The sequence below is a fragment of the Embiotoca jacksoni genome, unplaced genomic scaffold (genome assembly GCF_022577435.1).
Source record: "Embiotoca jacksoni isolate LCO1_2020_lvr unplaced genomic scaffold, fEmbJac1.0.p SCAF_20, whole genome shotgun sequence".
NCBI lineage: Eukaryota > Metazoa > Chordata > Actinopteri > Embiotocidae > Embiotoca > Embiotoca jacksoni.
This window is the reverse complement of record NW_027185341.1, coordinates 7274719-7300173: the sequence shown is the minus strand read 5'-3', so window position 1 is coordinate 7300173 and position 25455 is coordinate 7274719. Positions and strand designations below refer to the sequence as shown.

The 25455-nt window shown below is 42.3% G+C and overlaps 1 protein-coding gene across 1 annotated transcript in view; it reads left to right on the top strand.

The window, feature by feature from the left end:
- The window catches only part of snx29 (sorting nexin 29), a 146147-nt gene that overhangs the window by 8154 nt on the left and 112538 nt on the right, over positions 1 to 25455 (top strand). The window contains exons 7-13 of the mRNA XM_069156022.1: positions 896 to 1153; positions 3342 to 3744; positions 5303 to 5415; positions 5745 to 5841; positions 5994 to 6076; positions 12094 to 12157; positions 12799 to 12927. Coding sequence (XP_069012123.1) covers positions 896 to 1153; positions 3342 to 3744; positions 5303 to 5415; positions 5745 to 5841; positions 5994 to 6076; positions 12094 to 12157; positions 12799 to 12927 — 1147 coding nt within the window. The remainder of the gene's footprint in view (positions 1 to 895; positions 1154 to 3341; positions 3745 to 5302; positions 5416 to 5744; positions 5842 to 5993; positions 6077 to 12093; positions 12158 to 12798; positions 12928 to 25455) is intronic.

Here is a 25455-nt window from a genome sequence, read left to right as displayed (position 1 = left end):
ATCAAATCTTTTTTTCTCTGATTGCAAAAACTGATTACAATTACATAGTTTTTGAAGTGTACATGTAACTAGTTACTCCCCGACACTGCTAGTGTTCAGCGCGTTTTAAAGCAAAGCTGAAGCTGCCAAAGTTTGCACATGCTAACTTTACATATGATGTTATGTTATAATGTAATTTGCATAAGCAGAGCATGAGATTCTGCCAATTTTAGCGAGCTAAAATGTAATCAGTTAGCATGATAACCTGTCGTGGCGAGTTTCAGCCAGTTGAACTAAAACTGATTAAGTGTGACAACATAGAAGTGAGGCTGAGATGTCCTGAAAGGGCCACCGTACAGAGGGAATGCCCCTTTAATTTACTGCTTTTATTCTGGTGCCATCCTCTGGCCAGGCTCTGTTTTCTTTTTTTGCCCCATTAGTGGTGATTATGTAAAAACAGCAAAGCTGTGACTCTGTTTTTTTTATCTAAAAATATTCTGATCTGGTGTGTAATGAGCATTACTGCTTCACTTTTCATCTCACTGAACTTACTTCATGCAACCACAGCGTCTATGAAGGCAGTAAATTAACGGACTTTGCATTTTACTTGTGGAGCCTCGCTGGGTTTACAAAGATTTGAAGCACTGACCCGATTTGTGTTAATGGCTGTGCTCTTGAACTATTGATGAGCACAACTGAGATGAACACAAACCCTAAAATATTTAAGACTGATCTTCTGCCAGAGTGTTTTTTAATCTTTTCATAGGGAGGCAGATAGTTCATGTTAGCTTGCCCACTCTCACTGTGTGCCGAAATGAAAACGAAGGACTTTAGCAAAATTCAAAAGCTTCCTGTGATTTAACCGTCCTAATCTGTAATGAATTAGAGCTCGCCTCTCTGTCTCTGCTGCACTCAGGTTTGAACTCCATCCTGTTCGCCATCAACATCGACAACAGCGACCTGAATGGAGGGGTGACACGAGGAGGCTCCTCGGTGTCCCACCTCCTCAAGGAGTCCACGCAGGGCATCGGCAGCCTGTGGAAGGAGTCCACTCAGGGGGTGAGTAGCCTGCTGCGAGAGATCAGCACCGCCACGGCCGTGGTGCCCGGCTTCACCCCCAGAGTGGACGGAGCCTCGGACCCGCTGCCCGTCCTGCCGCGCAGCACCTCTGCTGGTAGGAAACTAATTTTTGTTTGCGCTTGTAACCACACTTCCTTCGTGCTTATGACCCTGTTTCCCAAAAAGTTGGACGCGTCAAAAAACGAAAGATACGACAAAGGAGACCGTCGACCTGTTGAGCAGCTGAAATCCTATATCAGGCAAGATTGGGACTACATTTCACTTTGAAAACTCCAGCAACTGGTTTCCTCAGTTTACAAACATTTACAGTGTTGTTAACATAAGAGGTGATGCAACACAGTGATAAACATGCCCCTGTCCCAACTTTTTTGAAAAGTGTCGCTGGCATAATATTTAAAATTAATTTATTTACGTTTTACACAGGGTCCCAAGTTTTTTGGAAACAGAGTTTTCTTAACCAAATATTTTGGCATTTCTTTCTTTCACATATTACATCACTTTGATGTTTTTAAAAGTGACAGATCAGCAGTAAAAAAAACCTCGCTGACATTGTATCTGAGACTGTTTCACCGTATTGTGAAGTGTTTGTTATTTTGTCCACCTCTGGAATGTGGTGATCTGACAAAGGACGGACACATGCTGTACTTTAGTATTGCAGCACACTGTATATGAACTCAAAGCCATCATACGGCTCAGTTCGTGCCTACATAGTGGCTGCACTGGCAGAACAAATCCAGCGGCTGCAACTCAATGCGTCCGCAGCAGCGATGAAATCCCCCGTGAAGTCGGCCTCTTTGTTTGACCTCATTTAGCCGTCTGCTCCGGTCTTTTCCCGTCGGGAGGAAACTCACACCATTTTCTCTCTGTGTGTTTTTCCGCTCAATGGGATTAACAAGCTTTTAAAATTGAACTGTGCGCTGCTAAAACTTTCCGCTGGAATGAATGCAAATGAAACTCTAAGCTGGCGCGCCAGCTCCTCAGAGTGCGAAGACCCATTCAGATTATTCACTGGTGGAAGACTTGATAATGCACCGCCAGCCTTTCTGGCTCTGAAAAAGAAGAGACAGACTTTTATTTTTTTATTATTATTATCACTCATCTCTTCCTCACAAAAGCTTAAGAAATGAAAGAATACCCGATAATAGTTAAGCAGTCGACATGAATCCTCCATATCAGCTACTTTCTAAACAGACATGTTAAGCCAGTATAAGTCTTGCATATCAAGACGGCCAGTAAATTTATCACTTTCTCTCCACTGAAACAGGGTCATCACAGTATTCTATTCATCTATACTCGCATTAATGGTTTCTCTCCTATTATTCACAATTCAGGATGAAAAAAAAGTCACATCTTTTATAACATGGTGAAAGATCTCCTGAAAACCTCTTATGTCAGCGCACTTCCACTGCACAGTCAATAAATTACCCTTTTGAGTTTGCATTTTACAAATTTTATCAATTAAGAGCCATTTTACTTTGTTTGATTTATATAATGTATTGCTGGGTTTTCTAGCATTTGATTAAATTAATTAAATCCAGATTTCTGATCGGTTCCTTCACTTTTATCACTTTACTTACTGAAACCTTTATTTGTGCATATTGTAGGAAATCCTTTTATAAAATTGCCTATCAAATGGTATTAAGTTATTTCTGCTAATCACAACCTCAAAGTTCCCACTGTTACTTTTGCTCCCAGGTAGTCCAGTCAAGTGTTTTGTTATGAGAAGAAACGTTTTTTCAGACAAAGCGGCTGATAAGAGGAATGAGCTGCACTGAGACCGAAACATGTTGACGCTGCTTTAATAGCATTAATGGGAAAAGTCTGTTCAATGGACACAAAGTTTTTCCTCTCACTCTCCAGTGGGTAACATTTTCAATATCATCATTTTTATTACATTAATAACACCCAACAAAGACAACGTAATTCCCGTCAATACCTGCTGCAAAATAAGATTTAGATAAATAATTTATTGCCAGAAAATACTCATGATGCCTGAATAATTTTGTTAATCGTAGATATTGATACTGTTATTATAGTAGAAAACATATTTTTATACTATGGAGTGGAACGCCCTACTTTATTGCTGTCTGCAGTTAAATTGAATGGAACCACGTTTATTGGTGTTCCTCAAGAAATAAGATTATAATATTTTTAAGAGGAGGATGTCATCAGCACTAAACTTTACTGTATGAACATTTGGAGGGAGCTCGTCCTGACAGGTGAAAGGTCCTGAAATAATTCGAGATTTTTGTTCAGCCATTCTTCATCCTTTTTCCCTCCAGACTCGGGGCTGAGGAAGGAGCGCCGTAGGAAAAAGAAGATCACCAACATAATCTCCTTCGACGACGACCTGGACGGAGGAGCCGAAGATGAGGAGGAAGGGGAGGAGGACTCCCAGAAGATGAGCGAGATGAGGAAGAGTCACACGGCTCCTGGTCAGAGCAGCGTGGAGGAAGGGATCGACCCCCTGGAGCCGGCCTTCTCGGAGTCGCCTGCCCAGAACGGCCTGCCTGAGCCGGGCATCGTTAGCTGGGTGGGGTCCCCCCATCCCTGCCGCACACCTCCCATAACCACACCTCCCCTGCCCGACAGTAAGAGTATAGACAACGAAGAGGAGGAGGAAGAGGAGGAGATCTACAAACCCAGAGCACAAACCCAGGAGGAGGACAGGATCCCCTCCGATCAGTGAGTTAAGATGAAAGAAACATTCCTGTAAAAACTATTCTGACTTGTGACAGACGTTCATACAGGTTCAGAGCACAGCTTTCCGGCAGGTCATTAAATATATGGTTTACATTACAACAAAGTACTTTTATTGTTTGTTTCTTCTTGGAAACACTCTTTTAATCAGAAAATAAAAAAATAAAATTGTAAAAAAAAGAATAGTAGAAGATGGCCCATGAATGCTCGACCCATTTTCCAATGTACAGTGCATGTTGCATTGTTGTTTCATAGATAAATAATATTAAATGAGATAATTACTCCCCCAAAAAAACAGAAATATGGCAAAGTTTTGTCTCCAATTCTGGTCCTGATCTGTACAGAGGGAAGCAATAACCTTTATGAGTGAGGTTTCCAAGTGACGTCAACATCAGCACGTATTACATGTTTTTGTGATCACTGGTACGTGTGCATTCATAATGTCACCATGGATCTGCAACTGAAGCAGAGAGCGCATACCAAACTTTGCGTGACATTTTTTGGGGAACAGAAAGAAGTTGCAGAGCGACAAATCCAGCAAGTAGTGGTGGTGGGAAACAACAATTGTGTTATTGTGGGAGTGAAAAAAATCATGTTGGAGAACCAAACTGCCTTTGCGACACAGCACCAAATGTTTTCCCTCAGACGCCTCAGAACATCACAGCAGATATCACGGTGTCGACAGGCTGACATGTCAGAGAAAACCCACCGTTTCCAATCCTGAACAGTGACTTTCTTCCCCTCTTGAAATGCAAAATCCACGTAAAACTCCTCGCCCGACTTATTGCTTCACTACCGTAGGCTTTTAAAGCATATAAAGGTGTCCTATGCCAACTTCTCAAGTTTGACGCAACATTTACTGTCAGCTCTCTGCTCAAGTTACAGATCCATAGTGAAATCTCAAAATTGCATGTACCAGTGGTAAAAAAAAACAAAAAAAAACGGCAACGTGACTTGGAATACTTATTAATGAAGGTTGTAGCTGCTCTGTTTCTGAACTTTTTGATCGCACCTCATATCCATAACACAAGATACTTGCAGAATATACCAAACATTTTCAAACTTGAAGCCACAACTTCCCTTTGTTGGAGCAACACGAGGCCCAGATATCAGATGAGATCAAGTTGTGCTGGTGTGCTGTCAACCTGAAAAAAGTTACTATTGTAGTTTGGCCTGTTAAGTAATGTATTTACGTATCCCCCACCACGCTCTCCCCCCCCCCCCCCCCCCCCCCCCACCACCACCACCACCCCGAGTCATCTCACTCTGAACATGCAGACACGATGCACATTTTTTGACTCAGTGTGTCTTAAACTCTCTGAGGATATTACTATCCAGGATGTCCATTGTTGATAGATGTCCTTTATTCTGCTTAGAAAACAACAGTGTCATCACAGAATAAATAATCTGCTGTGCAGGTGAGGTCTTCACCTAAAATACCTACAAATGACCCTGTGGGGAAGAACAGGACTGGCATGCACTGATCCCTCTGAGAAAAACACCAAACACACTGACTGAAAGTGAACCTGTTATTCTTTTTTAGGATGGTGGTGGGCAGTCTGCCCACTGTGTCCACGTGGAGCCCTCTACAGGTCATGGCTGAGCACAGCAGCCCAGATATCCTCATCCCTCTGAACCCTGCAGACCATCAGCCAGGTACACACACACACCACACACACACACACACACACACACACACACACACACACACACACACACACACACACACTTACGAGGCAGAATAAAAAACACTTCCTGATACTCTCTGTACCAAATCTTAATCTCTTGAGCACGTTTATTCTTCACTGCTGTACTGATCCTCATGTCTGACTCTGCAGCAAACATTTTCACTTTAAGATTCGTCTATGCTTGTTCCACTGCTGACAACAGCGTCTTGTGGCTTCGTGGAGGAGTCAGTTACCCCATCAGATGAAACGCAGGTACTTTCGTTGTCGACCTCCACTTTCACTTCCATTCTGTTTCAGTGAGCTCTGTGGAGGACACGGCTGCGTTTCCTGTTCAGTGCGAGTCGACGGGATCGGTGGGGAACGGCGAGAGCAGCAGGTCGCAGCTGACGTTCAAGTAAGCTATCGTTGCAGCTGAGAATGCAGAGTAAAATATCCATCAGTTATCGTCACCCAGTCGGATAACTGCTGCAGCTGGAGCCTCATCTGCTGAAATGAATTATGTAGTGATTCAAAGATTACCTGGTTCCTTTCTTCATTTGTTATCAGTATGGAGCCCGGTCCTCCGACGCAGTCTGCTCCGCTCTCCAGTGTGCCCCCAACATCTGGGCTGCCAGAGTCCATGACAGTGGGTGAGTGTCTTTCTTTTTCCATTTGTCTGTCGCTGACTATTTCTCACTCTTCTGGTTCTGTGTGTTCTCAAACCTGTTGTGTGGTATGAATCATCGTGGATTAGTATGTGTGTGCGTGCGTGCATGTGTGTGTGTGTGTGTGTGTGTGTGTGCGCGCGCGTGTGTGTGTGCGCGCGTGTGTGCGTGTGTGTGTGTGCGTGTGTGAGCCAGCAACAAGAAAACTGACAGGACTACAGTCATTACTATTAAATCACTCTGTGAAACTGTCAAACTTTGCTTTGACTCACAACCAAAGGTCATTTTGAATGTGTCTTTACTTGTCTTTGTTGAAATGTTACAAAACTGCATGTGCTATTAAAAACATAGAGGCTATTATTTCTACCCATCGCTTAGGCTTATTTTGTTTTGGCCGCTTTATTTTTAAAAGTTTCAGAGGGAGAAAGCATGCTGGGACATGTTAATTTGTCCAATTGCCTCGCTCACTGTCTTTTGCGATGACCTCTGTTCAAGTAGTGACATTTTTTTCTCAACGGTTCAAAGTTTTAGCACAAACCTCTTCAGCGAACGGACAAGAAGTTAGCAGCATAGGCTGCAGCACCAACCGATATGCATGGCTTGCTACGGTAATGACGACCGCGTAGCTACGCTGGTGATGCAGCTTTTCAACACGGAAGAAAAGTGCCAGCAGCAATTTATTATGGCGCCGTACGTCAATCTGAGCCAACAGAGCGTCCGGACTGAGACGCGTATGTAGAAGTCCGAGTGGAATTTCTCAACCAAATGTGGTTTGAATCTGATTTCATGTTTGTTTTTCTTTCCAGACTTAAAAAAAAAAGAAGATCTGAACAAGGCCTAAATGTGCGTGTGTGTGTGCAACAAGAACAATATTTGCACCATGGTAGATTACAATTATGTTACGCTGCTGTATATAGCTCATATTTTATGGTCCAAAGGATGCATGACCATCACTAACTTCTTAGACAGATTATCTTCTGACAACACCTCAAGAGGAATTGCAGGGTCAGCAATCATATACTGCAAACACTAAGATAAAGATGGAAAATTAGCAAATTTCAGGCAAAAAGATGCTAAGAGGGTAAAAAAAATTATTCGATAATGACATAATAATTTAGCTCTTACAAAACCCTATCTGATCTCAAAGCTTACATTTAAGCTCGTTTATCTTTATATAAGCAGACATGCCAGAAATGTGAGTACACAGAAACTTTATCATAACATCATTAAAGGTAATACAGCACAGGTCTCTGCAGTTGATGCTCCTTTGTCTTGCTGAGGATAAATTGAATCAAACATACAAATGATTTACATGAGATGTGACTTCGAAAATCCCAACTGATGAACCACCAGCTCCTCTTGAGGTTTTGTCACGAGACAATCCAATTTCAGGGTGTAAGTGCCAAGGAGTTTGTGCAGGTAATGAATGCTTTAGAAGTCCTGACATGTCTTTGTCTGGAACTTTCCACCACATCTGTCGTCTGCAGAAAATTTAATCAAACCAGCTGATTGGTGTTTTCAAAAGCCGCTTGTTTTTCTTTGCAGATAAAGTGATCTAATTGATCTGAGTGAAGTCCTGTGCCAAGAGGAGGTTCACTGCTTGTCCATAATATTTTCACCATATGAAACGATCCACCAGGTGGCACTGTTGGTCCAGTGTACCGGCACATTACTGTATATACAGTACAAGCCATTTGCTTATGATGATTTTGGCTTGAGAGAAAAAACAAACAAACATGTTGGAGTGCCTGCAATTAACAGCAGATTTCAGATGTGGATGAAAATTTAAATTAAAAAAACACATGGCACGCAGGCTTATTGCTTCTGCCTGGAGTTGGTGTTGTGCTCAGTGCCCCGGAGCTAATCAGAGATTAGACCCTCTTCGAGGCTCACAAAGGTTGATTTTAGATTTTTTTTTTTTGGTGTGTGAGCAAGAGAGAAAGAAGCCAGAGGAGGAAAGGTGAGCGGAAGTACTCGAGCATGCTGGGACTGAGCTGTCGTCCGGTGTATTAACCCTCGGAAAGAGTAGGTTGGAGGGTCAGAGAGGGGGGGAGGGAGGAATTTCTAAAAAATCCCCGTTGTAGAGGCAAAGAATCTTCGAGGTTAGAAGGATGTTAAACAGCAGACATCAATCTAGAAGAGGGTTTTTGTTAAAAGGCGAAGCCAGCCAGAATCACTGTAACATCACTGTGGCATCACATTTCAAGAGCTCCTCTCTACTCCCTCACATCACACGCAGAAATCCATCATGACGTGAGGCAGAGATACCATTTACTACGCCTCCTTTCTTCAATAGACCCGAATGCAGCACAACCAAAACAGATTTTACAATCGGAGTCCAAGACCAGAACAGTTATTGTTTTTTTTTCTCAAGTGTAAAAATCGCACTCTTCTTGCCATTCGCTATCGGTGGCTCTGTTGCCTTTGTTCTCCTCACCCACTCACCTAACCCAGAGCGACGCTTATCCAAGTGTGCAAAGTCGAGGAAGCCACACGAGGAAGAAAAGGAAGGTTGAAGGAGAGAAAAATACTTGGAATGCATTTAGCATCGCAAATTGAAAATGCACTGATTTAATAAAAATATTTTAATGTATAGTCTCCTTTTAAGAAAGTAAACTGGAGCTTACACCCCTTTCTTACTAATATGCACCACTTTTATCTCAATAAAGGCAAAATTTAAAAGGACGTTCCACCAATTTCGCGTATGAAATTCCGCGTACTCATGAGAAGGTCTGAGAGTGAGCATGTGAAAATGGTTTTATTCTAGTGAGTCCCAGTAAATTATTTAACTATACTACAAAATTGAGCTTGTTGATTAAGTCAGCAATCAAAATCAGCAGTTGAGTGGCTTATATTGTGACACAAAGGAGTAATAAGAAGGAGCATGCATATGTATTTCCCCGCACACATACACACGGGTGTGCTGTAATTTGTCCACGTCCCCCTGTGAGGACAGAGCCGCGTCTGGCCTTGCTGAAGTCCCTAATGGCTTGTCTGTGGCACCCGCTGTGAACGCATGGTCAGACTAAAGGTCACATTTATTTCTGGCCTGCTGATGTGGAGAATGGAGCTGCGGAGATAATAGACTTCCTCTTTTCTCCTCTCTGTTGTGCTCCTCCTCCTCTCTCCCCCAAACAGGCACTTAGCTCGGGGCTGGAGGAGACCTACTTGTGTCTGGGGCTACATCGACACCCGACATTAATTATGAAAGTGGAGTTGTGTGTGTGTGTGTGTGTGTGTGTGTGTGTGTGCGTGCGCGCATAGTGCAGGGTAGATTAACCAACTTGTGTCATGGTTGTTAATTTTGGAAGTCCTGGTAACAGCCTAGTTAGGGGCTTTGAAACCTTCATGTGCACCTCCAAGCGTAACTATGAGATGAGTCACCGTGCCGACACACAGCCCGGCCCAAATCTGTCCTTAACATGAGGATGGAGATTAACATCAGCCAAGCAGCTGACTGCTGGCAGACTTTGCCTGTGGCTCCTACACTTCGACTGACTGAACCTTTAAGACTGAAAAAGATCCTGAGAATATGAAACTGAAGCGGCTGGCACACATGTGGTGCAAATCACACAGTGCTGCAATCAACTATTATAATCATTAGTGAGGTATTGTGTCTGTGAATTGGTTGTCAAGTCAATGACATGTCCAAAATTCTGTTTCCTCAGAGGTAAAGTGACTTTTTTAATTTGCTTTTGCGTCAGATGTACCTCCACAATGCTACTCGTCATATTATGAATGTGTCAATTTGAACTGACAGAATGTCATTTGACACTATTGATTATATAACCAATATTTTATTGCAATACTTTTTTTCCATACTACGTGACCTTGGAATTGACTGTGCTTAAGCCTGGTTTCTTTTGGCCATATAAGCATGCTAGCAAGGTTAGGTAGCAGTGCCATAGCCTGGCTCCGCCCACCTGTTGCACACAGCTTCAGTCTTCAGCAAACCCTGTTTGCATTAAGGTTTGTTCAGCCACTCTGAAGGGCAGACCAATCAGCAACTAGTCGGGGTTGCTAAGAGCAGCATTTGTTTCTAAATGCAGTTTCAACAATGTCGTCAGTGGTAGAATTTAGGCCGATTGGTTTAAGGCTGCTTCAATAGTTTCATAATTAACCCAAGGTCTATGCCCATTAGGAACATGCCCAGACCCATATATTAATGCAGTGAATTTGGGTCTGGCTACTTTGGTCCACACTGAAAGACCTCAATAACTATATGATGGATTTCTCTGGTTTTCTTTACACTTATTTACTTAGACAATAAACTCTAATGACTAGTGTGAGCCCTGAATTTTTTTTAATCTGGTGCCACCAACAGGTCAAAGTTTTCACTTCCCCACTGAAATATATCAACATGTACTTCATGGATTGGCACAACATTTTGACATTTGCAGTTCCCACATGATGTGTTGTAATGACTTTTGATGGTCCATTGGCTTTTTTTTTTTCCTTTGGTGAAATCTCTAGACACCTGTCGGGTGGATTGCTGTGAAATTTGGTGCACCCATTCATATCCCCCTCAGGACCGTATTGTAATAACTTTGGTAATCCATAAAGGTTCAGTATTCAGTGACTTGGGGGAATGTATCAGCAGAAATGGCATGAAATATTTACAATTATGCTTTCATTATAGTATAATCACATGATACAAAAAATTGTAGGGTTTTTGTTACATTAGAATGAGCCCTTCATATGTACTTGATGAGCGGGTCCTCCTCCATTTTGCACTGCCATGTTTCTATGGTGGTCCAGAAGGGACAAATGAAAAATTGGCTCCATAGAGGACCTTTAGAATTTTTCTTGAGTTTGGTAGCCACCGCTGATCTTACACACTTCGAGGGAGAGGTTGAGGCGAAGTGTGTTCAGTTGGCTGCAATCTTCAACCTCTCCACTAGGGGCCCCATACATCCTACACACTGCTCCTTTAACTTCCTTTCTAGCATCAGCTTCAGATCATAAGTTTAATTTGGAATTAAAGAGCTGAGGATCTCATGTTAATACGTGTAGATGACATAATGAACACTGCGTGGACTATTTCGCAATTTTAAGTACTCATCAATTCATTCTGATAAGAACAGCAAACCTAAATAAATTCATCAGCATATGATGCAAAAAACTCACAATACTTATACATTTTATGGAGGGCAAACATGGACTGAATATTTGTGTGAATTTATAAGGGCTTAACAATCTTTTTAACTACTTCAGCTGGAGACTGTTCTGGGAGGTAACACAATGAATATGGCTGGTACTGGTTTTGAGATGTATAAGCCCAAGTACCCCCAAAAAGTTCTTTTTGTCTTGCTGATTGTTGTGATTGTGGTAATTGAAGTAGAATAACTCGAGGAGAACTATGTGACCATTTTCCATTGTATTTCTGCTGTACTGTGTGGTGTGAGTACAATAGAGGGGCAAGTCTGGTAGAGATTCTGGTGATCGGTTGAGTAGCACAAAAGCAAAATCCCTGCTACAAATTTTATTTTTATTTATTTATTTATTTTATTTCGCTTTATTGATACTTCAGCTGACCATAATTCATCTGCAATTGGACTATAATGGCTCAGTGGAGTTTACGTTGATATTTTTTGGAATTCAAAGTATCACCCAGTGTTTTTCTGCTACATTTTTCTTTAATTAGTTTCTTTCTTCAAAGTTATATAGTAGCTTTGAGAAAAAAAAAAAAGAAATATGCTTTATGGTGGCAATAAAAGTGCTGCTCTCTGTGAGTCAGATAGATATCATTCTGTATAACTCCTGTCAGCTGAAAAATGTAAAAACTGATTTCATCAGAGCAGTTCATCTTTGGGATGGAACAAAAGTGTAGCATTAATCTAGCAAGTGTGGAGTGTGGGATGCTGTTATTTCTACATTTGAAAACTCTAGGTTATTAGTTTATGCATATTATTGTGTGTGTGTGTGTGGTGTCTGTGTGTATTTTATGCATTTGAAGTAGTTTGAGAGCAGAAGTTTCACCCTGATGTCTCCTCTTTCTGCAGTGGAGCTGCGTCAAGCAATTGTAGCCATGATGAACAGGAAGGACGAGCTGGAGGAACAAAACATGTACGTTGGGATCTATTCTTATCTACTGCTCACAAGTCTCCAAACACTCACACATAGACTCAGACTGGGAGAAGATATCGGATGACCTCTCTGAAAAGTGGGCTCAGCTTGTTTTCTGTTTATCTAGACACGAGAGACTCTTTTGTGCTTACTTGCAGCAGAAAACATTTTTGTTGTGTTTTGTTTTTTGCCTCTCGAGATTGTGATTTACGGTCATTTAACCGCTGCTAAAAGAAGCATTGTTTTGCAAACTGCAAACAGTAGTTCAATGAAATCCTGTTGGAATGACCAGAAAATATATTTTGTTATTACAGCAAGATTAATATGAATTTTCTGCCAAGCGGTATTTTGATTTTCCTGATAAACTGAGATATTAAAATAACGCTGTTACAGTCACAGATGCGTGTTGATTAAGTGTTTCATATCGGAGCTAAATGTGATTCAGACACTCAGTTATTACTACTATTAATTAAATGAGCGTAATAATGTTTATTTAATCTTCTATTTATGAAAATAACATCACGTATGTCAACATTTATTTGAGGACTAGATTTGTACAGGAAACATCTCCTGATTGTGATTTTGATAGAAACCTGTAATATTTTTATACAAGCATGTGATCGGCCTCATGTATTTTACAGGTCTCTTCGCAGCCTGCTGGACGGGGAGATGGAGCACTCAGCAGGCCTGAGGCAGGAAACCGATCTGCTGAAGAAGAAGCTGGCAGAGCTGGAGGAGAGACACACAGCCAAGGTCCAGGCGCTGGCCAGGTAACACACTTATATTTATATGTAATGTAACTTCTACTTGCAAAATGATAAAAATCTGTATTTGTCAAGATTTTTAAAGAAGAAACGTCTTATTGTATCAACTGATAAAGGTCCCATATTGTATACATTCAGATTTCCATATCTTTAATTATAAAGTGGTTCAAGGTGCTGTATAAATACTGGTAAAATGCTCAGTCTACTGAGAAATGCTCACAGCTCGTCTACAGCAACTGTGGCGTTTAGACTGCTGTGAGTTTGTGATGTCACAAACTCACGCTCATGTCCTATATTCCATATTGGCTAAACTTCACAAGGGGTAAAACATTTACTCAATTTATCAATTAGTTGAAATCGATTGAAAACATTTTTGATAATTATGTGAGCTATTTTAATGTAAAATGTCCAAACAGACTACTTCTAGCTTTTTCAATTTGAGCATTATCTGTTTACATTTGACAAACTATTTTTTTTAGGTGTTGGACTGTTGGTTGGATACAAAAAAAAAGAAGCACTTTAAGCATTTGTGGTAACTGGCAGTTTTCAATGTTTTCCAAACAGTTGATTGATTCATTATAAAAATGATTTGCAGGTCAGTCAATAATGCAAAAGAAATTTCTATTAATGCTGTTGAAATAACAAATCAAGACAAATACAAAGCTTTCACAGTATACAAGCCTTGATGAAAAAAAAAAAATAATGGCTGATGGTTTTTAAATGATCTTCAGTTTCCTCCTGTAGAACTAAGAAATGACAACATTGACAGTTGGCTGGCACAGTTTGTAATTTACTACGATCAACATTCAGTATTTTCAAAAATCAGAAGGAAATCCAGCCAAAACTTACCGTAAAGAGGTTACATATCTGATATCTGATATTTTAGTTTTCAGTATGTAGGGTGTAGGGTGGTGATGGTAGGCAGAATTATTCCAAAGCAGAGAGCTGCAAAACATTTTGAAAAAGCCAGAAATTGAATCACTTGACATTCTAATGGTTGTGTGATTGGAATTGACCATTAACCTGTCAACCCCCAGCAGATACATAATGACATTTGGGTTCCCAGTTTTTCTGCTGTGGGACAGTACACATTTTACATAATTCAGATTTAACTGAATGGCCATGCAGCTCCTTTGAACAGAGCGTTCTCACATCAGGCATTTTGACTCGTCACACACAGGTGTTACTGATAACCGTGTCTAAGTAGTGTGCAGTCATTGTTAACACTATTAGCTATGTTTGACACATAAGAGTATCTGGAGTCAAAGATGCTGTGCCTTATTTTCTGCAGTGCTCCGGATCCGGTTTGTGAGCTTGTATTTCCTGCCATATTTATTAGTAGCATGGATCTACCAATTAAAAAAAAAAAAAAATTCAGTCAGCAGACCATCAGTAAACCTTGTATAAAAGCTGTAATGGCCCCACGGACCTTCTTGTCCATGTTTAAAGCTGCCATGTTGCTGCTGATGATGTAAGGTTGTGCCTCAGACCTACAGCTGCTGTGTCACATAATCAATGCAATTAACACCACACCACCTTTATGGCAAGAGCCTCGAGGCTTGATTCTACTGGGGCCGACTGCATCTCGTTACGGCTCTGACGTGGCCACCGGAGCTGATTGTGGCGATTGTGATTCCAGTAACGCACTGCTGTGTATTACCGAAGCGTCCCAGAAGGGGCTCTCCTTTTCACTAAAGTTATTGGTGCAGTCCAAGCGGCAACCAACTGTGCAAACACGGCTTGTGAACTGCTGTTCTGAAGCCTCAAGTTTGGTATTTCGGCTGTTGCCATCTTGCTATTTTTGAGTGACTATATTTGGACCAGCTGGGAAGGAGCGAGCGGTGGATCTCACTTGATTTGATTGGGAGCCTGAGTACACTGCACCCCGCCGACTGATAGTGAAAACCTGACTGCACCACAGCCCTGACAATCAAACAGACCCAAACATACCATTGTTTCAGGCCTAAAAACTAATAAGGAGGGAAATTTATTGACTTTGCATTTTATACGAGAAGTTGAATTTGAATATGGAGCCAGAGCCTTTTCAGGGCCAAACCCAGGTGGCATCAGTGGTATTGCAGTTTATGGCACTTCCACCTTGGCCTTACTTTTCAGACCCGGAATCTATGTCAAGTCTCTTTTTGATGGAGGCTGCGTTAAGATGCAAAGAGCAGATCAGCTTAGCAGGAAGACACAGGAATGGCATCAAGAATTAGTAAATTTCTAAAATAAAAACACTCTCAAATGTGTATCACTTGACTTTAACACTGGTCTTTCAAATTGGGGAACAAATTCGTTCTTCCCCTGTGACCAATCACTGTATGTGAAATATAAACATGAAATAATTACGAGGATGGATTTTATTTTTTAACTGCTAAAACACCAACTGTATTAACTTTGTCTGCAGCACAACAAAGCAGGAAGTAACAACGATAAACACAGACAAAGCATTTAACAGCGTAACTTTCTTTCCCACGCAAAACAATCAAGGAAAAGTGCCCTAATCAGGAAGTCAACACAGTCAGGATGATAAAGCTCTTCACTTCTGAAATGCTTGCGGTGGGGAATGAAGGCGTGCGGTGGACGGAACAACATGCGGTGATCTGTCACACATGCGACGTGACAGACCTTCGCTCGGTGAAGTCCGCGGGTTACCAAGACAGGACAAGGAACTTAATTTGTGCAAAACCCACTGTCAGGTCTCCGCATCCTCCGCAGTCCAGTCATGATTAAAAGAGCTGGAGGATAAATGTCAGAACAACATTCTCATTGTGTCACATTTTCTTCCCCCAAATATACCCAGTTTTATCCCGAACAGTTGACTACCTACAGTTTCCCTGAAAGTGGACTGCGTCACCTCGGCATCTATAGTGTACCGGCTGTGTGCCCGTCTTCAGTCAAGCCCTAAGCCCTTTAAATAGCCGATTAGTCATCGCTCACCGGTCTGAACAGAAAGCCCCATCAAGTCTGTGCTCAGATAGTAGCCTCCTACAGTAAGTCAAGCCACCAGCGAGGATTGATCGAGTGACTCAAGTTAAGTGTGTAGGGGCCGCGAGAGCTGATGGGTTTGTTGTTCGGGGAAGACGGCGCAGCAGCTAACGGGCCTTTTTAACATGCGATGATGTTCACATGGAGCCCTTTAATGGAGTGTAATCGACAAGAGAGACGTAGAGGGACGGTCTCACTCTCTTTGCAATCGACTGAATCTCCCACAACCAAACATACTCATGCACGCACGCATGCACGCGCGCACACACACACACACACACACACACACACACACACACACACACACACACAAAGCTTATTCTATAGTCTGCTGCTAAATCTCAAGTGCTGCTTTTCCTCCTCAGCCAAATCTGTCTCGATCAATAGCGGCTATAAATACCACTGAGGGAGCAGCTAGCCACTGAATGAGGGCTGGAAGCTTTCAGCGTCATTCAGTGAAAGAGGCTACTGGCAACCGTTGCTATGTATCCCACAATTCTTTGTGATTATCAGTGGAATCGGGAGTCAGCTCAGACACTGAAAGGGTAACGGCTTAACACCTGGACTGTTGGGTTGCTCTTTGACCAACAACTAGCAGCTGTTGAGTTAATTGAGACACATTGTTTGACGTGTGCTCATTTTGACAGGAATCATTTTGCTGCCGGCAGTAAATGTTCAGGTTAGATGTTTTTCTCCGGCACCAGATGGTCCCTCTGTTTGAAGAAGATGCCGCCAGTCATGTGCTTATTTTAGTGGCTCTCCTAGTGATTGTACTTTTATGGTGGAGCAGCAGTCAAACCTGAGGAAGTGGCATACATACACCAGGCGTGTGTGTGTGTGTGTGTGTGTGTGTGTGTGTGTGTGTGTGTGTGTGTGTTGTGTATTGTGTGTGTGTGTTGTGCCTGGATGTATATGGGGGTGGCAGAGGATGAGGCGAGCCGCCATAGTTAGATCCGGGCTGACGTCGACTCCTGCCTAGAGGAGTGGGCTAAAATGAGCTGCTGCTCACTTGCTGACTTACTCACACATAAAACTCTGACACACCACAGGACCCTAACTCACGGACCCATCCAAATATAACCCTTACTTACACACTGACGCATAGCAGCGCACATCCTCACTCGCAGCTTGTCTCCCGACATCCGGCGCAAAGCAGCACCAAGCGCAACGCAAGCGTGTTTGCTAGTTTACGACCGATGCAGCTATTATTTTCCTGTCCCATGTAGTTTAAATAACAGATGTTTATGTGTCCATCTTTGTGCCCTAAGAGCTTTTTTATTTTTTTTTTATTTTTTATTTTTTATCCAAAAAGGAGGTGTCTGCAGCGCTTTGCTGGTGCATTGTTATCTTCAGGCGGTGGAAAGCAGTTGCGCAATGGACGGACAAAAACCTGGTCTTAAGTCAGTGATGAAGTATTTGACTGTAATTCAAGGCACAGTTGCCCTCATAGCCACAGGGCAGACAGGTTACGTGGAAAGTGGAGTGGGCATAGTGTACACCAAGCGGCAACCGACAGTGAAGTCACCCACTGGTTTGTGAACTCCCGTACTGAAGCCTCTCGTTTGGTACTTTGGTCGTCCCCATCTTGGTGTTTTGAAGCCAGAAGTGACCATATTTGGACAAATTGGGGAGGAGCGAGTGTGGATCTGACTACTATGGCGACGGCCAAAATGTCTGACTCGAGGAATTAAAACAAACCAATTAGTATCGGCTCAGTGGTTTTTCACCTGATTGGATCCCCTCACTTCAGAATTTAAATATTCTACAATAACGAAAATCCCACCTGATATCCAGCCTCACATCCCGGCACCTTCATCACACATTGCTTTTTATTTAGTTGCTGTCACTCCTGGTGGTAACAGACATTCAGTCCTTAAAAAAACTGATGCTTTAAAAATACATGCCCAAAACCAAAATGGCCTTGCTCTGAATGTCTAGCCCTCAAAATCTTTCCTCTGAGGATAGTGGTTCAGACACGCACACACACACACGCACACGCACATGCGCACGCACGCACGCGCGCTCGCGTTTTTTCCCCTCAACCATTTCTTGTCCCCCTTTCTCGACGTTAGTTGGCAGAGCGGAAAGCAGGCCTCTCGCAGCAGGAAGACGGGAAGGCGGCCAGTCGAGTGGGCTCGGGCCAGGAAGTGCTTCCTCGTCACTGGGAGAGGGGGTGGTTGGACAGGCGGACACATAGGCGCACGCACGCAGGCACAAAAGAAACGGGAGCAGATGCCTTTTTCTTAGCTGGCAGAGCTGCCTTTCTCGGGGCCGTCTGGTATGGCTGTTCTAAAAAGTGGCATAGTAAGTTTGCCTAGTTTATTTGTCGGGAGGGTTTAGGCTCGCTTTTCATTTTTTCTTGGGGAAGGCAGTTATGACCCTCTGCCTACGGGGGGGGGGGAGCCTTCTTGAACCAGAAGTTTTAACAACCACAGGTCTGCACTTCATAGCTGTGTTGTGCCTTGGTGTGGATATATATTGATCCTGAGCCTTGGGAAGTGTGTGACAAGTGTGCATGTGTGCTCCAAGTGATTTTTTTTCAGAGAGGCTGAGCAGTAAATTGCACTCAGGAGCTTTACCCGGCGACTGTCTCTGAAGGTGTCTTTGTACCCCGCATTTACGACTTCCAAACAAAACCAGACCGAACCTGAAGAACAGCCAATTTAGCTGTGTTTATTGCACATTAAGACGACTACAGAGCGCAGGGATAATAAAGGAAAGGGTGTGGGGGATACAATACAGCCAAAAAAAACTAAATCACTCCAGGGCTTCAACTCAACTTAAGTAATTACTGCGTGTGGTTTAAGTTTAAGCTTTCCTTATGAGAGCTCCATTTTTACTTTCTTCCTAATAGTCTCTTACATTATTTGCTCTGTATTAAAGACATTATGAAACTTTACGTTTTTCCTGAACTTTCTCTCCTTGAAACAAAAATATTTACAATTTATCTATCCCTTAAACACGCCCTGTTTTCTGCTCTATAACAATCCCCTTCAGTTGCAGTTTCTTTGTCTGTTTTGAAGTCACGCAGCTCGTCTTTGTCTCTGTTTCTTTTACACACCAAAAACTCTTTTAGAAACACTACTCATCCCTCTCACTTGTCTCAGAGGAATATGAGATAACTTCAACAGTTTTATGACCCGGCTCAATTAAATGGCTTTATTCTCTGACCAGACATTTACACTCGCAATATTTATACGTCAGACTTTTGCCCTTAATGAGAAAGTGGTTTGTGGCTGGTCCCACGCCAGCTCAGCAAAGGATGCACTTCCTGCCTTAACTTTTTGACACAGTCATTTAAAACTTTACTGTCTCTCAGGCAAGACAACACACTTCTGATGAACACATCATTTTTGCAGTGATCCAACATTCACTAGAAGCATCCAGTGATTTAATGGATCTGTCTCATCCAGAAGGGAGACAAAGCTGCAGTTTGTTGATACAGTTATGTGGATCAGAAAATTGTCCGGTTTCCCTCTCGTGTGGCTTTTTTGTTTAGTTTAGTTAGGTCCATTTAACTTTTGTCCTTTGTTGTCTGAATAATGCTGGTCCAGTGGAATGAATTGGTTTTGATCAACTCATTGAAGGCATCGAGGAAGTTCAGGCAACCCCATCCTTGGTGCATTTTACAAACTGGTACATACATGACGAGGGTCTATCAAAAAGTTCAGAGACTTATCCTTGTGTGTGAACAGTAAGTAGCACCGTGATTTGCACTGGGCAGGGGGAAGTTTTCACCTTCACGAGAAAATATTCCAAGTTTTGTTGCTTGATCATCATCAGGACCTGTGTCACCACGTTTTTGTCAATGCTAATCTGCCGGGCAATTTCAAAATGCACCTGAAACTTGAGCAGAGTGCACATCAAAGTTTGTGTCAAATTTTTGGGAAACAGAAAGAAGTTGCAGGGAGATAAATCCAGTGACTGGAGATGGTCGGGAGCTGCACTTGTGTTTTTGCGGGTGAGAAACTTGCCCGTTTTCACTGTGCAGCCATATTTCATGTTGGACGACCCAAGTGCCATTTGCACCAAGTATTTTCCCTCAGATGTCTCAGAACATCACAGAAGAACTCGGTGTTGACAGTCTGAGGGGACGAATTCATGGTGCACAACCCCGCTAATGTCAAAGGAAACCCACCTGGTTTTGCTCCTGCCCTGACTTTCAGACAGTTCTGCCTCTCTTGAAACGCAAATCTCTCTCGAAGCACCTCAGTCGGCTCACTGCGTTATTGTTGTAGACTTACAAAAGCAAAGGTTGACGCAAAAATGTATATGCACCCTCTACTTATGTTCACGGCGAAATCACTGTGCGCCCAGAACAGTGGTTACAAAACGTATATAATTCAGGTGCTGATGATGATCAAGTGACGAAACTGTGAACGCTTACTCACAAATGTAATGGCTTCCCCCTGCCTCATGAATGTCACAGAGCTACTTGCTGTTTATGTGCAAGAGGAGCAGTCTCTGAACTTTTTGATCGACCCTTGTACAATACGTTAAGCGTAATTCAGAAGGGCTTTGAAATACTTACTTCTGCCCAGGTTTCAAATCTGCTCGTTGTGCACATTAAAGTTGTGCTGAACCTTTGAGTTAATCAAGTGGTTCCTACTCCAGAGGTCAGAACCAGATAAAGGGTCACAATGAACAAGAAGAACATTTACAGCCGCTCTGTTAGGCTGTCTGTTGTTGCACCAAGTTAGTCCAGATATCTACTATTTACCGCCATGAAATATAGTTGAGATTTTCATGAGGCGCAAAGAATGAATCCTCCTGAGTTTGGTGAACCCCTGATGTTTGTTGGAGCACTATCATGAGGCTGACATTTGGTGTTAGAAGTTCATCCTCACGGAGCTGCTCCCTTAGCTGTAGACTCTTTGGACTGTAACTTACACCCGGCACACAGCGATGCCGAGCACAATGCAGGTGTCTTTGCCAGTTTCAGACTGACATGCAGCAGCGAACAAACATGCAAAAGATTCAAAAGAAAAGCTCCGATTCCTCTGAAGCGTTCCTGCCAGTCTCACGCAGGTTCACTGCACATGAGGAGAAACAAAAACTCAGTGTTTTCATTCAGCATGCGGTGCCCTGAACTGCTGTGCGTCCCGAGGGGAAGCCGCTCCCATTCAGATACAATACAGGACACAGAGGGTGAATATCACACCTCCAGGTTGTGTTTATCGCTGTGCTCTGAAATTGGATTTGAGAGTATGCTGTGTAGTTGTCGGAGTGATGTTCCCTCATAACCTGCAGGACACTTTCTTATTTATATTGTCCCGCTGACAGCTGCTGGTGGATCATGTGATTGTTTACACTTCTCCTAAATTTGCTGAAGACCACCTGTGTGTGTATATATATGCCATAGTAGATGTAATCTACACCTTGTTCAAGTGTGTCTCCTTCCATCACCTCACATCATGATGAGGATAATTTTTTTCTTTATTCTTACTGTACATGTTTAATAGAGGGATAACTGCAATGAGCTACACATATTGTTAAACTGCGGGTTAATCCAGTGTAAATTGTGTAATTTGCTGAAGTTGAATTAATCAGCAATTAGAATCAGTCCCTAAAACCTCCAAATATTAATTACAAGCCCGGCTGATACGCCTGATTACCAACAGTTACCAGCTTCTGAATGAATTTCTATAGGCAGCATCATAAACGGTGGTGTGCAGTTTGCACCCAGCTCTCAGCACGTGCCGAAGGTTTTAACATTTGTGTTATAAAACCACTAATGCTATCGAAATAAGTAATAAAAGCAGTGTTAAAACTAATAGATATAAAGTGGAAGCAGGTGATTGACCTGTATTACAGCAGCCATTTTGATACAGCATTATAGCAGAGAAAGCTCAGGTGTAATTAATAACACTAATGAGTTAAAGACCCCTTGTTAAGGCTGTTAGCGCTTTTTGCTCTGTTGGCTCCACCAACTCTCGTGGGAAATCTGTCTGTTTGGCTACTAAATGCTCATTTACTGTATTTTGACCAGGTAATCTGACTTTCTCTACTGTTTAGCTGTTTTTCCAGATCGGGTGGTTCTCCACTAATCGGACTATATTTAATTTTACTACATTGTTTTATTAAAGGTTTTTTCTCGTGATAGTGAAAGGCTCCTTTTTACCATTTGTTCATTTTCTCAAGTTGTTAGTTGGGAATCATTCTGATGTTCCTCTGGCCCTAGCTTCTCCAAATTTACCTGGAACAAAACGTCCTATATACCTTGGGTATATTTCCTTAACTCGAAATAACACATAACAGGATCCTGAAAAAGATATTCCTTTAATATGAAACGGGCTATTGTGGGTTGGCCTGGGGAAAGAGGACCATTGGAACAAAGATATGTTCCTATTAGTTGTATTAAACTGAGTCAGTCCTTCCTCTCCTCCTGTTAGTATCATTTAGATTGACAGGGCACTGCTGTATGTTCACGCAGATTGAACCTCTTTATTCCAGTTATTATTTGATAAGTTCTGTGATACAAGCATTGTGTAACATTAACTATAGCTTTACATTTGCCTGATTATATCTTTGCGCCAGTGACAGCTGTAGCTATATGCATTATGTTTTCCATTCGTCCAGTTCTCATGAAAGTGATCTCTCAAGAGCTCCTTGAGGGAATTTCTTCTAAGTTGGCACCAACGGTCACTTGGTCCCAAGGATGAACTGCTTAGATGTTGCTACAACTGTGTGTTGTGTCAAATAATTTTTTTAAGTCTTGACAGACTTGGAAACTGCAACTTGACTGGTTTGGCGGATGCATACAACCATTTTAATTTTTCTCTATTGAAACAGGGGACGAGAGACAACTGGGTTACTTTGATGATGATTGGGGCTTTCTGAAGCTCTAATGGAATGACTTGGTGACCGTCAAATCTGGCAACACAGGGTTTTGGGTGTGTAGAGCACAGTTGTTTTAGTAGAGCTATAAGATGTGTTTGGGAAGTTGAGCAGAATCTTTGAATTGAAAAACCAAAACAAGAGCGACAAAGGACTAAAACGGTCCCAAAACATGACGACAATAGTTAATACTTCTGAAGGCCGTTAACAGTAAACATAGTCATTTGATCTGCACTTGACATAAAAATATTGAATACAAATAATATCATAAATAATGATGAACTTCAAAAAGTAGGCAAACATCATAAGACAGTGTAACTACAAAGTCAACTAATACCGTAGTTTTGTGCATTTAAAGTTTGATTTTTCACCATCGGAAAGACGCAACGAGTCTACGTGAGACACAACTACATGAGACACATAAAACAATAGAGCTAATGTGACAGAGGTAACAATAAGTAAAAGTATGAAATGTGCTAAGAGAACATTTTGACCTGAGCTTCAGTTATCGAATTCGGTCCACTCACATTTACTCACACTCACATCCAGACTCTGTAATCTACCTGCGGGCATAACAGCAGACACAAGACTCATTTTCAGTAAAATGAGATACTCCTGAATATCTTCATATCTCCCCGAGCCCCTCCACAAACACACAGTCTTTGGAGTGAGCTGCGTGTATTAGCTATAATTTAATCAGGCTGAAGAAGCGTCTGGGCTGCGGGGCGGTTCTGATAACGACGTGGACGGCTCCGCGGAGAGCTCGTCGTGTGTTTTCAGGAGGTCTCTCAGCAGGCGCTTCTTTTGTTGGGTGTGAATGAGGGCTGATAAGCAGGGCACCAAAAATCACCCATGGAGAATGAGGGTAGGGGGAGGTGTGTGTGTGGAGGAGGGAGATGACGGCAGAGCAAGACAAAGACTGTTAAATTTAACCGCCAAGGGCATAAAGCCACCCTCCATCTCTGATTGATTTCCTCCCCAAAGTTGATGATGTTCAAGCGGTTCCGCCTTGTGAAGAAGCTGCCGCCGTCTCTCTGTCTGTTTCTTTATCATGGTGGCTTTGTGTGTGTGTGTCCTCTGCCACAGTCCAGCAAACACATTTACATTTTTACACATTCTCTTAAAATGCATCTGCGAGATGTCGAACACTGAAATCCAGGTGTGGTCCTGCTAACCAAACAAACCCACCCGCTGCCTCGCAATACCTGAAAGAAGACTTTTGTCATGCAGAACTTTTCTTGCATACTGTGCAGATATAGATAGATAGATAGGTACTACCTAAATATAAATATTATACTATATATCAATCTCCTCACAACCTGTGGATTTTTTTTCTGAGCATTAAAGCAGTAGATGGAGTGGATTAATATTTGAAGGTTATCAGTTCTGCACTTCATCACAGCTTCCAGCAGTATTTCTTTCTAATATATTATATTTATATGATTAGTATGATTTCCTTGCTGCTTTCTGGATTGATTTATCTTCAGTATCTGCGATATGTTGCATTTTCTACAAACAAACAACACTAGAGTTGCACACTTGAATAAAACTACTGCTACTCCCCACGCAAAAGTCTGGATTTATAAAAATAAATGGGAAAATCTGCACACCTGTATGCACACACTGACCTTTTCGTACTCATGTTTTGGAGACAGGGGAAAGCCAGGTGGTAGAAATTCAATGTGTGAAGCATCATTATACGTATAACGATGCATCGCGCATGTTTAATTTCACCTCCGATGTTCTCTAGACCAAGATCCACACAGTAATTAACATTCAAACCAGCAGTGCCATTTGTGAGCTATAACTATTCCATAAAGAACTTTCAGTTGTAAATGATAGAAGCAAACCTAAATCTCAAATCTAATTCTGATCATTATTTCATGCGCTCTGTCTCACCATCACGTTCCCCCGGAGCGTAGTCGTGGAGCACTGCAGCTGTTGAAATGCAGGATGGTGCCAGGAAATCCAAGATAATGTCAAATAGTGGGGTGAAGAACTGCAGAACAGAGCTTTAGTTTTTAATGTCTTTTCATATTGTGTATATAGGTTATACCACAGGTGAGGGTTGGGATGTAGACCGACCGGTAGACACCGTTCAGCTCCCTCGTCACCATTACAGCCCGGTGCAGCGACCACATTACTGCTGCTGCTTTTCCCAGCCTGATGAAATTAACATACAGCCATATACTTGGTTTTGACCGAGTATTGTTTATATTTATACACACTTGTGCTGCGAGGAAGAGCTCCCCTCGGTCTTTCTTTTTCTGTAGAGGGCCATATGTTGTTCTTACTTTCTAAGCTGTGCAGCCGTCAGTATCTCCGGCAAATATGTTCAAATCCAATCTCCCTGCCACCTGTTTTCTTCCTGCTTGGATTCCCATATAAAAAGTTAATTATCTGCTTTTGCATCATTGTGAAGATGCATGACAGCGTATGTCTGAGTCCATCCACATCCAATCCGATCCGATCCGATCCGCAGCCTTTTCCTTCTAGTCCAATCATCGAGTCACATCTCTGGGAAGACACCGTCTCAGTCTGACCACCTGGATTAGATTCCATGTGTTTTTATTTTCAGCGCTCCACAGGTGACAAGATGTCACAACAAGATTCACACTATACCCCTCCACCGCATGCTGTCATAAAACAGAGTAAACAACTTCCTGTTACCGTCTCTCAGCTGCTCTCAGAGTTGTTGGTAGAAAACAT